The sequence below is a fragment of the Aythya ferina genome, assembly GCF_964211825.1.
Source record: "Aythya ferina genome assembly, chromosome: 2".
In the NCBI taxonomy this organism is placed as follows: Eukaryota; Metazoa; Chordata; class Aves; order Anseriformes; family Anatidae; genus Aythya; species Aythya ferina.
In genome coordinates, this window is record NC_140297.1 from 152,751,854 (window position 1) to 152,768,748 (window position 16,895).

The 16,895-nt window shown below is 38.7% G+C and overlaps 1 protein-coding gene across 1 annotated transcript; it reads right to left on the bottom strand.

The window, feature by feature from the left end:
• Positions 1 to 432: 432 nt before the first annotated feature.
• Positions 433 to 14,169, bottom strand: OC90 (otoconin 90). Its single transcript, XM_084508991.1, has 14 exons — positions 14,098 to 14,169; positions 13,924 to 13,989; positions 13,650 to 13,709; positions 13,223 to 13,397; positions 11,044 to 11,156; positions 9,559 to 9,687; positions 8,085 to 8,126; positions 7,476 to 7,532; positions 6,140 to 6,190; positions 3,585 to 3,734; positions 3,108 to 3,206; positions 2,253 to 2,427; positions 1,560 to 1,666; positions 433 to 1,098 (listed from the first exon to the last, which is right to left on the bottom strand). Exons 4-14 carry the CDS (start codon positions 13,318 to 13,320, stop codon positions 788 to 790), a joined length of 1,332 nt encoding a protein of 443 aa, XP_084365117.1. The 5' UTR covers positions 13,321 to 13,397; positions 13,650 to 13,709; positions 13,924 to 13,989; positions 14,098 to 14,169; the 3' UTR covers positions 433 to 787.
• Positions 14,170 to 16,895: the final 2,726 nt, after the last annotated feature.

The window sequence follows — 16,895 nt, forward strand, 5'->3', positions numbered from 1 at the left end:
GAAGTTGCTTCCTGATTAGCATTTTCATATTTCTTTTCAGTCAATAATAAAAGCCTACTTTCGTTAAGAAAATTGAAGTGTGAAAATTGTTAGAGGCCTTCCTAGTTCCAAGGCAAAATTGAGACAGGTACGACTAGCTTTTTTATTCTAGTTTTTGTTGCTCTTTTTTTACTAGAGTTTTGCATTAGATACTATACACTAGTTTTAGTTGTTCCCAGAAAGTAGAACCTTTAACATCCTGAAATCTCTCAAAACTGGAGATAACTATGCACAGTACCCAGGGCTGGGGCACAGAATATACCTTTTATTGCTGTGATCTAGCAGACAGCAGAAACTCTGGGGTGAAAATTTCAGTTAGGGAAGAAGCAATACATTTTAATGTGATTACCTTAGATTCCTGCTTTGCTTGCTAAAGGAAGAATGCAAAAGGAGTTGGAGTAGTTGCAAATTGATTTAATTAAAAATTTGAAATACTTAGCCACCATCAGTAAGATCCAGTCTGAACCAACTACACAGTTAACAAAAATCAGAGCTTTGATTGGAAATCAAATAAAGTGATGCAGAATGCCATCAAACAGTTATTTAAGGTAACAGCTGCTCTACATAGATGGACCATAGTGATGACTTCACTATGGAAAGGAGAATACATCTTAGCTTTAAAAACCTAGCCTATGATTATGCCATTAGCATGCTGGAAAATGTAAAACTGCGTGCAGAGTGTTAAGAAAGAGTAAGGGCTGGCTGTGAAATTCCCTGTGCCATTTCTCAAGCAAGTGGCTGTGCTCGGTTATCTGCCTTCGTGTTGCCCAGTCCTGGGCTCTCCAAAAGGATGCCCCTTGTCTCTCTTTGCTCTCCTGAATGTGCTCCACAGGGGACCTTCCTCCTCGCTGCTCTCCTCAGAGCTGGAAATCCCAGCACCCGTTTCTGTGCCGATTGGAGGCCTTTCATAAGGGCCACTTTGGCATGAGACTTTCTCCTCTTGGCACGCTTGCCCTTGTGGAAATGTAAGGCTTTCATTGAAGAAGGCAGAAGCCATGCACTCAGCTGCCGTCTTGTCACAAGCACATAGGAGTTTCTCACACAGGCTCCAACCAATACCTGAAAGAGAAAATTCAAAATTAATATTCAAAAGCAGTTACAATTAGTCAACGTGTAATTTGTCACAGGTAGATGAGCTTTGAAATAAAATTTTCAAATTCACTTTTAATCATCTAAATATGCCCGACAGTGAGGTCGGAGCAGCTGAAGCTGTGACTGGCTTTTGCTGAATTTGTGAATGTAAAGACACCAACAGGTGTCCTTTGTCTTCAGTCAAAAAATACGAATGCAATTCTCTCATCTTTCTCATCTCATCACATCTTGCACAGTGATGTAGTAGCCTTTACCTCAACTAGGAAAAATACTTCAGCTTTGGAGTAAACATTGATGAAATGTTGTGAGCCATTTTATTCTGTCTTCCTACTCAGAGCTAGCACATCACAGGTACGGTGGTACTCAGTCTGTAATACTTTGATACACTGTCATCAGAAAACAACAAACATCCTCTAACCCAAACTTACATTTTGGCGTGTGATCAAAACATACAACTTCAGATCTTGAGGTTCTTTCTGCATGGCATCCAAGTTTCTTAACTTGTTCCATACAACAGTGATGAGAGAAGCAGCACCTAAAATAAACAGTAGATTGTAACTGGACAATATTTCATTTTCCTGCATCAATCACAGTGCATTCCTAATTACTTTATCTATTTATTTTCAATGACCATTAAAACTAAGAAATTACAGTTTCCATATCATGGAAAAAAATTTCCATGAAGAAGAAAATAATAACATCTGCACTTTACAACCACCTTCCTAATTCATTTGGTATAAAGTGCTTAAAGGTGGTGTAGTTTTATTTGATAGTTTAATTTCAAGATTTAAAATAGAAATTGCAACTGTGTCCCAGTGCTCCATTAGCATGGTCTTGAAGTGTTCAAATGCTGTTGGCTGAATGAAAACTGTAAGATGATCAGAGCCTTCACTAGCCTTCATCTAGCCTACTTTATCATGTGTGGGTAGTTTTATTTGTGTGCAAGTTCAGGAAAATTTTGTGTGCTGTACACTATACTTAGACCCCACATGGCTCCCAACTATTATGACTTTCACCTAAGGAGAAGGTTAATTTGTAAATTAACTGATGGCAAAAGGCACACTGATCTTCATTGGTCCATAATGCCCGAAGCTAACTGCAGGTTAGAGAAGAGCCCACACCTGTCCAGGGCATCAGTAGGATAACCTCTGCCTTCTTGTCCACAGTAGCAACCGTAAGACTCAAATTCCTCTGGACACCGCTCAGTTAAACAGAACAGCATTTCTCCTAGCTGCGGCAGCTCCCTCTTCACTCTTCCATTTCCTCTGTCTTGCAGAAAGGTTAATCGTTCGCATACTGTAAAGCAAGAAGATGTTATTTCACATCCTATGTTTTCAAAAGTTGGGGGCTCTCTTCTGATGATACAAGTATTTTGGGAACCATCAATTATTTTCATTTATTTTTATTTTTTAAGACAATGTAATATTATTTCAAAATCAGTGCTTCAATCCATGACCTATGCCTTTTATAATACCACTGAGCAAGTCAGCAAGAGAAATGGGGGGAAATATTTAATGGAGAGATTCCCTACACAGATATAAAATACAAGTCAAAATGGGTTGCAATGAGAGTAGTTTGCAACCCTTTGTAATCTTTTGTATTTAAATATTACTTCCAGAACATTCAAGCCCAGCTGACAGAAATAAGAATTCAGTAGCTTCTCTCTTAGCTAATTCAGAAAACTAATGACTCTATATCACTCCATAGTGATAGCTGGGCAGTGACTAAGTTGTGCTGAAAGAAACAACAAATTTTGTCCTAACCTTTCAAATTTTTATCTGAAATATCATCCATGTAGCATTAAGAGTATATTCAAACAAAGATGTGCACAATTCCTTCATGGTACATGTCCATATGCATGTGTCTGACTGGCTTAGAATAACTATAATCTTTATGGGTAATACAATCCTACTTTTTAAAATAAAGGTACATTTTTCATTAGATGTAACTGAAAAAAAAAAATAATCTTAATTTACCTTTTCCTTCAGGTCCATTGGGTTCCCTGTCAGATGGTGCCAGGTCCAGAGCTACCCCAGTGGAAGCTGTGCCCTGGACACCTCTTGCAGGGCTTGTTTCTGGAGATTACACATGCACAGGTTAGACATATAAAGATTAGACTTGCAAATCTAGAATAAACTTCTACAAGTAATGTGACCAGAAGTGCATGTTCTAAGCCATAATCAATTAGTATTCTTCCAACATTTGCTTAATTAATAGACTGAAGACTATTGATGGTTAATAAATTTTTCCTGGTCACTGTTAGAGAGTGAACTGCCCCTTTCAGTGTTGAATACCCTGTGTCCTTCTTTCCCTGTTGAACACCCTGTATCCTTTGTAACTAACCAGCTTTAGGGAGGAAATTATGAGTCGGTGAGAAATGCTGGTTCTTCAGGAAGCTCTGAACAGAACGGTGTAAATTATGTTAGTGCAGATGCAGTGCAGCCTGTACTTGCCTTTTCCTTTCACCCGTGTAGATGTGCCTGCAGGAATATTCTCAGTAGGGACAATTTTGACTTCCACCGAGTTAACATCTGCTGGGGAGGAGGCTGGGGAGGTGGTTCTTACTCCCACAGGGACTACAGGTTCTGAAAATCTGTCCTTTCCTGAATAAGCAGAAAGAGAAAAGCAGAAGCATGGAGCAACTCAGATTTCCATTTCAGATAGCAGGTCAGGGTAATATCCTGGGGCAGGTTTGCTGTGAACTGATGGTCATAGAGAAAAAAATAATCAAGATGAAGATTAGAAAAGCAAAGAGTATCCACACTGATCACTTCTTCACATATCTTGCCTTTCAGAAAAAAGTTGTGCTTGTTAAATATGACCAATGTAACTGCTAGACTGGGCAGGAAGAGATTGGTTGGTTAAGAGATTGGTTACTTTTTAGTTAGTTAAGTTTGTTATTATTTTTATTATTATTATTATTGTATTTGTTTGTGGTTTTGTAAATTTTATATGTTGCATACTGAGGTAAAGAACTATGCCAGTTATTAGGAAAAAAAAAATGGGTTGCTGATTAGTCAGCCGTACTGAGAGAAGAAGTGCAAGTGAGATAACATGAGATGCCATTTCTGAGTAAACAGCCTAAAAAAACATACAGTGTCAGTTCATACAAGGGTACCAAAACTAACAGCATTATTAGTGAAGGTAGAAAATGATTTGACTGATGCAGAGCTGTGCAAATGCAGGATTTACTGCATTGTAACTGTAAGGAAATATTAAGGGGAAAATACTTCGAGGTTAAATAGCAGAATAATTTTAGGGAGGTTCTTTATCCTAGAAGTTACATTGGTCTTTATTTTTAGATTATTTTAAGCTGTAGCATTGACCAGGAATGTTTTGTTGAATTGGGGTGTTATTTATCTTTTTTTCTTCTTCTTTTTAAAATTTCACTATTAATATAAGCTAATTTGTAAATGAAAACTCTATTTTCAAATAGAAATCAACTTGTTTCATTTTTTTTTCCTAAATGTTAATACAAAGAACATGTTATTTCACATACAAAATAGTTCATTTTCAAAGTGACTATGTGTATGGTTTCCACAATTTGAAAGCCCTTCCTTTTATGTACCCCAGCTTAACTAATTAATTGAATTCAACTCAAATTCATTAATTTTATCCCTCTGAAGTTCTGTTTTTAGTACACATTGAAAATAACCTGTCTGAGGATCAGAGAATGGAAAAAAAAGGGTGAAAATACCGCTAAGAACACAGGGAAGCCCATGAAAGGATGCAGGAAGGGATCAATAGCAACATGCTGGTCCTAATGGCTCAGCAAGGTGCTCATTTCGTGACGCTTTGTATGACAGTGATGTATTAAAATGAAAGTGATTCCTGCTAAATGTAGATAATATAACCAGAATTTGGGCTATTCTGCACTTTGCCAAGAACAGATATTACAGATAACCTTCTAGTAGCCATGCAGACCTCCAACACAAGACATGCATATTCAGATATGTTCAAGCTCAGTGATTCTGAGCAGCACTCAGTACAGCAATGCCATTTTTCTGGTCTAGGAAGGAGGACATGGGTGTTATCCAGAGAGTGCAATCTGAGTCAGAGAGTGCAATCCAAGTCAAAAAGCATCTCCTTCTTTCCTGCCATATTCAATGTCATTTGACATTTTCTGGTGTATTTACTTCTTTCTGAATGATCATTTCCACGTAAATGGGCCATTGAAAACCTCCAAGACATGGTTCTCCACTTACTTTTAGCTGTAGCTAATGGCGTGAGTGTGCTTGTAGCAATAATAATAACTGTAAAAGGTGTAAAAGCTGTTAGACCTGGAAAGAGTTCCATGAAATTCTATGTATTAAAGGAGGAAGTAAAATCAAAATGAACCCTTCAGGCAGCAAATGCTATGAATGTAATTTAAAGGATCAACCATTGTATCAGAAAATATATTACATGAAGAGGTTTTGCAAGTACTTGCATGAGGAGTGCAAGCAAGTGGCTGGAGGCAATGAACAGCAAATACTTCTCAGTGTGATTTTACTGACTGTGTTTCTGCCACCTGACCCCAATCTAAATTTTCTTCTCCAGCAGCCCTGTCCTCACCATGTGTAATTTTGAACTGTGATGCTTCAGGTAAAGTATTGCTATGCCAGTCAAAGGAAAAGAACAGCTCAGAGGCACTGACCTTTCAGCAAGGGGACAGGAGGAGCAGGAGCAGTACCTCTGGGGTTCTTTATGATAACTAGACAAAAAGCAGAGGCATCGTGGTAGTGGGATGATACCTACTGCATCTCTGCAGTGTGTTTTCTGAGTGATTTTTAGTGAGAATGTTATATACTTTAACCAAATATCATTATTAACCTTTCTTTATAAAGAGGGTAACTAGGAGAAACAAAGTAGTTTGCTCAAGAATATTCAGGTCAGCAGAAGAACTAGAGGTATTATCCAGAAATCCTGAGGTGCCCATGACAACAATAAAGCCTAATAAACCAAAACCTGTTATCACCTGGAGCCAGGAGTGCCCAATTTATCAACAAAAGTATAAGCAGACTCTTACCTTCCACAATGAAAGTCCCCAGGACCATCTCCTTGGGCTCAAAAGAAACCACTGTTGAGGACAGAAAATGTAAACTCAGAGAAGTTGCCAGCACAGACTTATGAAAAATCAAGCTGATGAGAAGAGATTTTTCAGCAGAGAAGGAAAGATCCCGAGCATTTCATTTATGGAGATTTGCCTGGTCTTGTCTGCAGTACATTGATCGTTACAGACAGTGATACTCATAAAATAAGCTCATTGTACCTTTGAATAATGTGCTTTCAAAGAAGCAACATAAATATGAATGAAGCAGAAAATTCCTTATTAAATCCATCTGACAGACTACACTGGAGAGAATTAAGTGTAAAATCCCATTGTTGTGCACAGAACAGATGCATGCTCCTTGTGAACACCTTGTGTTTGACTGCATTGAAAATCAAAAATGGATGGGCAGCTACAAACCCAAATCCTTCCTTAACCTCTGATTTATTTGTTTACCTCATATGCTGATTTTTATATACCAGCTTATTTTTGATAAATTATAAACAGAGCTACCAGGTAATCAAAAAAAATAATAATATTAATCTCTGCATCTTTTGTGCGTGTGTGTTTTAGGATGTTGTGATATAAGGAAGTAGGTCTTTGCCTTTGAATGCATTTCTGCAGAGTATTTAGCTTTGGCTTAATATGGTTCACACAGCAATGTTGAAGCTCCCATGGTTTAAAATGGGGACACAAGTAGTTAAATGGAAATGGTTCTCCAAATATTTCCTTTGCAGTCTGACTAGATATGTTATCTGTGTTATAAGTTTAGCTTTCTAAAATTTCTATTACAGGTTTTTATCCCTGGGCAATATATCGAGCTTTATGATGAACTATACCAGTTCAGAGAGCACGAGTAATTGGTTTGGGGGAAGATTGGTACAGATGTGCAAATACTGCGCATAGCTACTGTTTCATTTTGTATGATTAAACTCTTTTTCAAGACAAGGAGTATGCAACTGGCTGTGGGTGCAGAAGTTGGCAGCCACGCAGCACAGCACTGCCAGGCAGCCTCCCTGCTGCAACGTCTCTTCCCAGGGTATAAAGGTCTGTTCTGATGAAAGCAGGTTTTGCCACAGAGTTCTCAGTCTCAGCCCTTGGGAAACTTCGTGTAAACACCAGTTAAGCACGTTGAGCACGCAAACTGAAAAATTGCACCTTCTCATTCAGTCCTGAATTGGATCACCAAAACATTGTGTCTACTTTTATATCCAATCATCCAGAAGGGCTGTAAGAAAACAATCAGCCTGTTCTGTTTTGTTCTTCCAGCTTTTGGAAGCTGAAAGCAGTGCTTCTTGCACTGTTAGTTGCAAACCTTCTTCTACAGATGCTGTTGCAGCCAGTGTTTTGTCAGTCCTGTGATGAGGGAGCTCTGCAAAAATAAAAGTATTCTTACTGCAAAGAGAATTGTGGCTTAGGATGCCTGTTAGACAGGAACTTGGTGTAACATGGTCAGAGTCAGCAGAATGAAACTTATTTCCAAATATTATTATGATTGTACTTTTCATAGGGCTATATTTATAACACAAATACAACAGGTATGAATCGAATTATTGTTAAAGTAACTATTAAAATACTTCCTTACTATCTATTGACTGCTGATAACAAATCCTACTCAAAGAAGTACATTACAATTAGAAAAAGCCCTCAGTCTCTATCACAGTTTTAATCTAAACAAGAAAACCGATCAGCAGAGAGCATTCTTTACATTCTCATTTCAGCAAATGCTTAAATATGTGTCCTGTTGTGAAGATATGAAGATAAGAATTAAATATTTATACATGAAAAATGTTTTAATCCAGGCACTTGGCTAAGAATCTTACTGAAGCATGGCTTCCTAAATACTCGATTTATTTTTCTCAATGTATACATTCATCTTGATTTAATATATTCCAGTCATAGAGTTAAAGAGGTGGGGACGTACCCTCCATGTGAAGTGTTGTCAGCTCTCTCTTGCTAGTTGTTTCTGAAAAGGAGAAAGCTCTTAGAGACTAAAGTGTAAGAAAGGGCTTTGTCAACATTTTATCTCAATAGTACAACAAAACAGGAGTTCACTGGATTTATTCCTATTAAAGTGAAGGTTTAGGCAAATATATCCTTATCTCATTCAAATTTTCTCTGTAATAAAGAATCAATATTTTCCTGGAAGTTTTGTCCTTTATTTTTTATTATTATTATTATTTTTTTTACAAAGCCTGAGCTGGACAGAACAGACACAGAAAGATAATAATATAAGCAAACACTAAATAAAAATGTTTCATTCAAAGGATTTATTTTTTCCAGTAAGAATTAAAATCAGGAGCCTAAAATTAGTGGAGATATTCAGTGAAATAAACTGTCATCTGTCTTTATCAGCAAGAGTAGCATGATTTTCCTGTTAACACTTGACAATTTCTCTTTTATTTGTAACATGTTGGAGCTGCCATATTTTATATTAGAGTCATCTGATCCCAGTGAAAGATTACTGGCTTACACAAAGCAATTTTCTGGCATCAATGCAAACTTTGCTGTGGCATTTTCTTCTCCCTTGACTTCTTCACTCAGGGATGCACACATGCAGAGCCCTAAACACGTATAGCTGTCCTTAACATTGACAAATATAAGCAAAGGGATGAGAAAAACTAGCAGAGCTTTTTCATATCTGTCTCAGCTTGGGTGTCTGAAGGTCCTCCCCCAACCATGCTCTGGTTGCAAACCATATGAATTAAGTTTTTAATCCAGCTCTGTTCCCACAGGCTGGGTATTCAGTCTTACCAGGTTGTAATTTCAGCTACAGAGCACAGGTCAGTGTATGACAATGGAGATAAATATCCCCTTCACCTTTATAGGGGATTTTTCCTTCCATAATGGAAAACAAGTAACAGAGCAGACTGGGTCTATTTTTTTCCCTTATAGTTACTTTTTGCATGCTTTAAGGGGAGATCTAGCTAGCAATACTGTCAGTTTCACATTCCTGCTGGTGACCTCAGCAGGTTGCTATAACCCTAAGTAGTACCCAATAGCCAGATTGGCAAAAAAATAAAGAAATGCTCATGTCTAATTGGACTTTCCCTTTTGCGGTTGTGTTCCTTGCCTCTTGTCCTGTCCCTGTGCACCTCCAAAATGAGTTTAATCTCCTTCACCTCTGCACACTTCCACTTGGTAGTGGAGGAGAGCAATAAGACGCCCCTGAGCCTTCTCCTCTTCCATCAGGTTCTCCAGCCCCCTTCTGGCTCTGTAACCTCTTCTGGCCTTGCTCCAGTATGGCAATTAGCCTTCTTTTTCTCTTCTTACATTAATTTGAGTAGCAGTAAATGGAAAGGGCACATGAAATGGAGAACAGGACAGACCGCCAGATTTAGTGCAGGAAACCACCCAGCTATTGCTTCCTTCGCCTTCGGTCAGATCCTGATTGTTACCTGTAACCAGAGCTGGACAGAGGGAGACATCCAGCCCATTCAAGGAAGAGTTAATATGGGTGCTCGCAAAACACTCAATGGCATCTTTGTCGCATGTGCAGAGGAACTGTTCACAGGGATCCCCAGTTTCTGGAAACAAAACAACAATCCAAACAAGGTGCTATTGAGATATCTTTTCCCTCCACCTGTTTTTCCTCCCTGTAAGGCTTGTGTCCATATTCATTAGCGCATACCTATTTATACTGTGATTCTTCACATTAAACACGTTCACGTTCTGTAGTTTGGTTTTGAAACACGGCTCTGTGTAGCCTGCACAGCTGGCACAGAGCACTGGAGCAGCTCCTACTACAGAGCAGCAAGGAGCACAGAGCAGGGCTTTGCTGCGTCTAATTTTTCCGTGGAAAACTTAAGCCAGCTGATACTGAGTTTGACATTTCACAGACTTCATTAAAATAGTCTGCCTAACCCCAGGACTTCACAGTCCTCAGGCGAAGTCTTTCATATAAAATGTGTTTTGCTCCTTATAAAGGCTATGAAAGAGTTTCCTGAAAAATACTGTTTTCCTACTTCAAAGCCTTCTACCTTTCAGAGCTTCAGAAAACATTGATCTTTCAGAGGGTTCTCACATCTTTCACATTTTTGACAGGGACTATTCATTTAGTCACTTTCTTTTTTCTTCCTTTTTTTTTTTTTTTTTTTTTTTTTTTTAAAGTTTGAACAAAATGTTTTCTGATTATTAAGCATAGAAAGAGCTAGAAGAAACACTACTGATGTTTAAATGTGCTTGGGTATTTATAGACTGGTTCAGAAAACCAAAATGGTTTTAATTTGGAACAAGAAGTGTAAATTGGATCAGATCATTATTTAAACAAGCTGTGAAGATCTTGGTTTTGTGATTCTGCTCTTCTTTGCTGGTAACCTCAAATCCTGTTCTAGAATATAGTCTTTCCTGAGTGCTAATACTAGGTGAAAAATTATATTAAAATGATTAGGGACACTCTACACTCACTGAGATTTTCCTAGTAATGCATGGAGTAGCTCCTTTCACAACAGTGTGGTCTCTGCCCTTGCTGTTTATGCTGTTGTGCCTGAGGAGTGTATGTGACCCTGTGGACAAAACTTCATAAGGAGCACTGCTTTTCAGGTCATTCCTCAGTATCATCTCTGTTCCTGATGTGTGGAGATATCTCAAGCAATGCTCCATGGTCCTGCAATGGAGCCTGGAAACCTCATTAGGAGGCTGCCTGTTAGAGGAGTCCTGATAAATTTCTGGCTGCTGGACCTTAGCTCTTCTGTTTATCTGGGCTTTGATACCTCCTTGTATTCCTATCGCCATTCTCCCCTGAGCAGAACACTTAATCCCTCAAGAATCCACAGAGATGTTTTCTGCTTAATTTATATGTGGTTTTTGGTAGATGGACCAGAGTGAGCTTCTCAGCCATAGTGCAACTCTAGTATCATGCTTTTGTGACAAGTTAACCTTACCACAGGTCAGGTTTTCAGTAGAGCAGCTGACATCTGTAGAAATTTTTGATGGGTCCCACGTGCACTCCATCTCCGTTGCTTCCTCGTAGCATTTGCGGTGTTGGAAACAGCATCTTAAAGAGTGAAACAAAAAGTTCAGACAATTTATTTTCCTTCCCATTCAAGATCAGCCTGCAAGATTAGCAATGGTCCCTAGGAAAAAGAAAGGCTGAGTACTGCTTTTCCCCAAATCAGTTTGGTGGGATTACAAATACAAAACTCAGTGGTGGGAGCAGGTCTGCAGGCTGTGGGACACCACGCTTGCATTTCACTACTGCTACAGTACTTGAGGTCCCACAAAGACGCTAGAAGCAGTTTCAGTAACAAATCCAATGCCAATGCCCAAATATCTGCTCACAGCACACTGCCAGACAGAGCCCCACAGCTTGGCTCTGGAGGTCCTGTCTCCAGCTCTGGCACAAAGTGTCTCACTGCGGATTTGGAGAACTACGCAGGACCCAGCACTCAGAGGTAAAGGTCTCTGCAGTGCCTTGTGAATCACTGTGTCTCATTGGGGGCTATGTAAATGGGTGGGGTATTATCCTCTCTTTCTTGTTCTTTCTCCTCAATGCAACAATTAGAATTAAAATAAACCATTTAGCCATGAGAAGGGTCCTCAATGTGTTTCTCACAGCATAGTGAAGCAGCTTTCTCCTACCACTATACTACACAGGCAGCTAGAAACCTCACCTTGTCCTACACAACTGCTGTCAGGCAAACCCCAAATACCTGCATGGCCACTTTAGCTGTGAGTAGCAATGAAAGTTCAAACAAAACAAGATCCTCATCAGTTCTCTCTTCACTTCTCAGAAATATAAATAGTAACCACTTCTTGGGAGGGTGTCTTGAACCAAGAGACCATATCTGTGCCAGTGGCAAAAGAATCATCAGTCTACATTTGCTGCAAACTGCAGTAGGGTTGCCACGCAGCTAGGGAAACCTCACTGAGGGACTGCTAACATCTCTGTACTCTTTTTGTACTGGTGTGGCTCTGCATTGAAATAGTGCTGAGTGAAGCAAAAGCCCAGGTGCTCAGCTCTTCAGGTATCAATCCATTGAGTTGCCTCGAACTCTCATTTCAGAATGTCATTGTGTTTATTTTTTTTTTTTATTTTTTTTTTTTCCAATAGCAGGGTTAGATTTTCCCAGCCATCCCATGCTGGAAAGTGGATGGACTAATTTCCATCTAGCTATAGGCAATAGCCATTGGTGTCTTCACTCAGGAAATTATTTTATTGCATTGCTGTAAATGCCTTTTTTTTTTTTTTTTTCCTCTATTTAGACATAGATGTATCTCAATTTTCTTTTAATTTATTTTCCTAACTCCTTCTGGTAAAAGTGTATAGCCATTTGATTTTCTTGGCTATTTTTCCTGATGTTACATTTTTTTCTCACTAGCCCAGCCAGGGTCTGGAGCAGTATATCTTCAAAGCACAAACTGGGGTTTGGATGGTTTTGTTACTAGTGCACGGTACCTGGAAGAGCTTTTGAGCTACATTGCTCTTCTCTGTGCCCAGATGCTTCAGTGTCTCATACCTTTAGCACAGACAATCAGGGCAAGATTTATTTAACCTCTTATCTGCCACTTGAAGTCACACTTAGCTGTAACCTGGTTCTGTTGATGCTTTATATCCCCCAGATGCTAATATTTCCATTAAAGTCTACGTGTGCTTACACTGCTGATGTATTACCCTGTTCCCAATAGCAGCACTTTAGTAAGGCTGTAAACCCACTGAGAAGCTCAGATTCACATAATCCCACTTGTCTTATTAACAGACCCTCCGAGTTTTGGCACCACAGTGATTTCACCACCCTGATTTCAGGGTGAGACAGAATTCCCCAGCACAAAGAAACAAATGATATTTTGTTCATAAAGATATGCTCAGAATTTAGAGACACGTGGGTAAGGGATACCAAGAAGTTGGGTTTGATGCTTACTTACTCTATTGCAGGAGTAGCCATTCTTCACCACCAGTTTAAACCAGCTGTGCCACCAGGCTTACACTGGTGAAATTATATGCAGGTGTGGGAGGCTGTTTTTATTTCTAGGAAGTGTGCCTCCACATTGAAGTGTAGTGAAGTCCTTAAATCATATAGGCAAGTGTTATGCTTCAGGACATTTGACATGCATAAGACTTACTCATCAGCTTCATCCACGGGGAGCCCTTCCATCTCAAACCGGCAAGAGCAGCCATAGTCTTCAAAATCCCTGGGACAAAAGCCACTAACACACTTCATTTTGTTCACGAAGTTGAGCAGGGCAGGGAAGTTAGTGAAGATGGACTGTAGCCAGGTGAAGTGAGAACCCAGGCAGTCTGGAAAGAGAGCAGCCATAAATGCCTGATGCACAGAGGTGAGCCAGGCCTGGGACACACCTGGGTGGTGGGAGCATGAAGCAGAGCCTAAACAGTGCACTAAATGGGGGCATCAAACAGTGCTTGATATTCATCAGTTTTCAGTATTATTATAGTCAGCGGAGAGATCTGCAGCCTCAAAAATCCTCATCACTTTTCACTATATATAAAAACAAACTCCACAGCTGAAGTACAACTGGAACACATACTTACCAAAAAATAATGCAACACTTTCCACATTTTGAAAGACTCCATTCAGTAATGTGGCATTGTCTAAATGAAAAAAAAAAAATGTATATATTTTTAAAAAGTAGGTGACAAGAATGGCCCCCAGAGCACCCCTGGCCTTGCTTCTGTTGTCAAAACACTTTGAGATAAGAGTTACTATCCATTTGCTAACTGCATGCTACCCTGCAATGTTCTGGGGCACGAGTTATTCCCCACTGCAGTGCAATACTATAGAAAATAAAGCTTAAAACATTCTTACTCAAGATTCTTTCAGGTGTGTTAAGAAGCTCTGGCAGAAATATCGGTGGCTCCAATTCTTGGCCACCTACCTCGGCAAACAAATTTGAGAAGAAAAAAGATTTTAAAATTGAAAACACAATAACATACTTCATTATGACACATACACCACATGCATTTTGAATATCTTCCCTACACCAACAAGCTGATATAGCAAAACAATGAAACACTTTCTTAGCTCCATGTATACCCTGGGGAGTCCAGAAGCAAACCTGTAAATCACATTGGCTTCAACTTAAAAATCAGCCTCTGTTAAACTGTGGTAGTGCTAGTGAGGATGTGCTGAACCTCACTTTCCTGTGCTCTTCTGAACAATAACACCTGCTGGAAATCATTATTATAATTGTATAAAACTGCTTTAGTTGCCCAACTACTTGCATTGTTTCAGATGTTTCTACTTTGTAACCCTGTGCTCTTCAGCTGTTGGAAGTCAAGAGGTTTGCACAGACACCTCCACAGCTGTGTTTGCTGCATGCCTCTAGAAATCTTCCAGCAGAGATGGGAGCTGTGACTCCAGTGCTTGAGTTCAGGGGAAGCACACAAAGCCTGGTGGATGGAGCTTGGGTGGAATCAGTCCTTGGTTATGGAGAGAAGCAGCAGCTGATTTGCCTTCTCTGTAGCATTAACTGCATCTCCCAGGCAATTACTCTATAGATAGCGAGACAGCTTTTGTATTAGACATATTAAGTGCTTCTCCACATGATGTTTCACTTTGCTGTTTCACCAAGATGCATAAGGGTTTACTGTCTAGATACATCTCCAACTATTTCAAGCCTTTGCTCTTCATTTAGCTAACAGATCAGGTCAACAATTTTTCCCACCAAGATGATGTTTGCTAAATGATACAAACGTAGAAAAGACAGACCTTCTCATGTAAAAGCGGAAGCTTCTCAGATTGATTTTGTGGAGAACTTATTGCCTACAGTTTCTTCATATTAAGTCAATATATATATATATATATATATATTTTTTTTTTTCACATTTGAAGATGCCACAGTATATTTTCTGCATTTTTTTTTTATAATACCTTGAATTAGGATAAAATATAATACTCTTTCTTGCCTGTCCCACATATTGTCCTTGTTCTTACTTTCTGTACATTTTTAGGAGAGAATGTGTTACTTTGAATTGATTTAAACTTAACGTTATTATTATTATATTATTATTATTATTAACAGATGAAAACTCAAGGGTATTTATTGGCTCGAGTATCTAAAGACTGAATAAAAAAAAATGATTTTAAAATCACGGCATAGGTTATCTCTCAGAATAACTGGCATTAGTAACTGTCCATTTTTTCTGTGAAAGATTCTGCGAAAGAGCTGACAGTTACTTTGTTATTCTGTTGTATTTTCCTGCAATAAATATAGGTGTAAGAGAATGAAGAGGAAAATGAGTAATTTTTTATTTTATTTTTATTTTTTAGATAATCCTTGACTTGAAGTTTAGCAAAGGATTAAGATTTTTTATTTTTATTATTTTTTAAGACTATATAAATGGATCTTCTCAGGAATCTCAAGTTCACTACAACTTGTGGAGTGATCAAGATGTCCTCAGACATTGTCAGTATACCTCCAGCACTACATTTGTCAAGTTTGGTGGCAGAATAGGAAGACATTTTTCCTTTTATGTTATTGTTTTCCTGAAAGCCTTAACCCCAATTAAAAGCTTTTAGATGAACAGCACACAACCAGAAACATCCCTCATTGCAACAGGATGGAGAGGAAGAGACTGCTTTCCACAGACCAGAAAAAGCCTCTCAATAAAGGCTGGTATTACAGTACTGGAACAAGTCTATTGAATGCTTGACAGCCACAAGAAAATCAGACTCGAGCAAAATAATGATGTGCCTACCAAGAGAAATAGCATTTAGTGCTATAGATACGTGTACACATTAAGCCATGCTTGCTAAAGAAAAGCTGCCACTTATTTTGGGGTTTAAAACCTGTATTTCTTCTACAATCACAAACATCCTTGCCCAAAGCCATGGTCTGTCAAATGTATGTAGAGCCAGGTTTTGAAACACTGTCTATCTCCATAGCTCGAACTCGTTGTTGATATGTAGCCATTGATCATCTAGGCCTTTCAGCAAAGTTTTGGAAAGCATGAAAACTCCATAGACTTGAAAAGAGACAGTGAAGAGGATTAATAAAGGCACATTACAGAGCTGCTGGAAGATGTCATTCTTTCAGCATCCTCCATTTGCATGTAATTCTTCTCAGCAAACTTAATTTGCACACACCAAATTAACTCATAAGTCTCTGACATTCCCCTTGAGAAAAATTCCTACCACAGGGTCAGCTGCTTGGTAAACTTTTAGTTTTTCTAATCCTTTTGTTACTAAGAATGGTATTTCTGATTGTCAGTGAGTCAAGATCAATGAATCAATGTTTGCTAACAAGATTGTTTAATTTTGTTTAATTTTTGGGGTAGGGACAATGAGAAAATACCTTCTGCATTAATCATGCTCTTTTCTTCTTTTTCTATCATGTCTTTTGGGGCTCGTGTTCACATCTTGTTCCTTGTATAGTCAGTGAAAGATTGCAGTACAGAAATAAATCTTTTAAATCACAGAACACCCTGGGGAGGTCAGCTTCTCTCACCTTTCTGTACAACCGGCTAAATGACTTGGCACATGTCCCGAAAAGACTTGTGTGATACATCAGCCCTTGGGCTTTCCAGTTGTATGCATTAGCCACAGAGTTTTGTTCATCATTCAGATGCATGTAAAAATAGATTCTGGACTGTCTGTGATGTTGATACCCTGACAATGCTTTTCAGAAGTGTTATACAAACAAAGCCCATAGAAAAATAAATAAATAAATAAATAAAAATATCAGTGTGTCTCCAGTTGTTCTTGCAGTCATGTTTAATTAAAATGTTAAAATATAGGGCATGGATGCATTCATTATAATACTTGGGGAGCAGAAATTG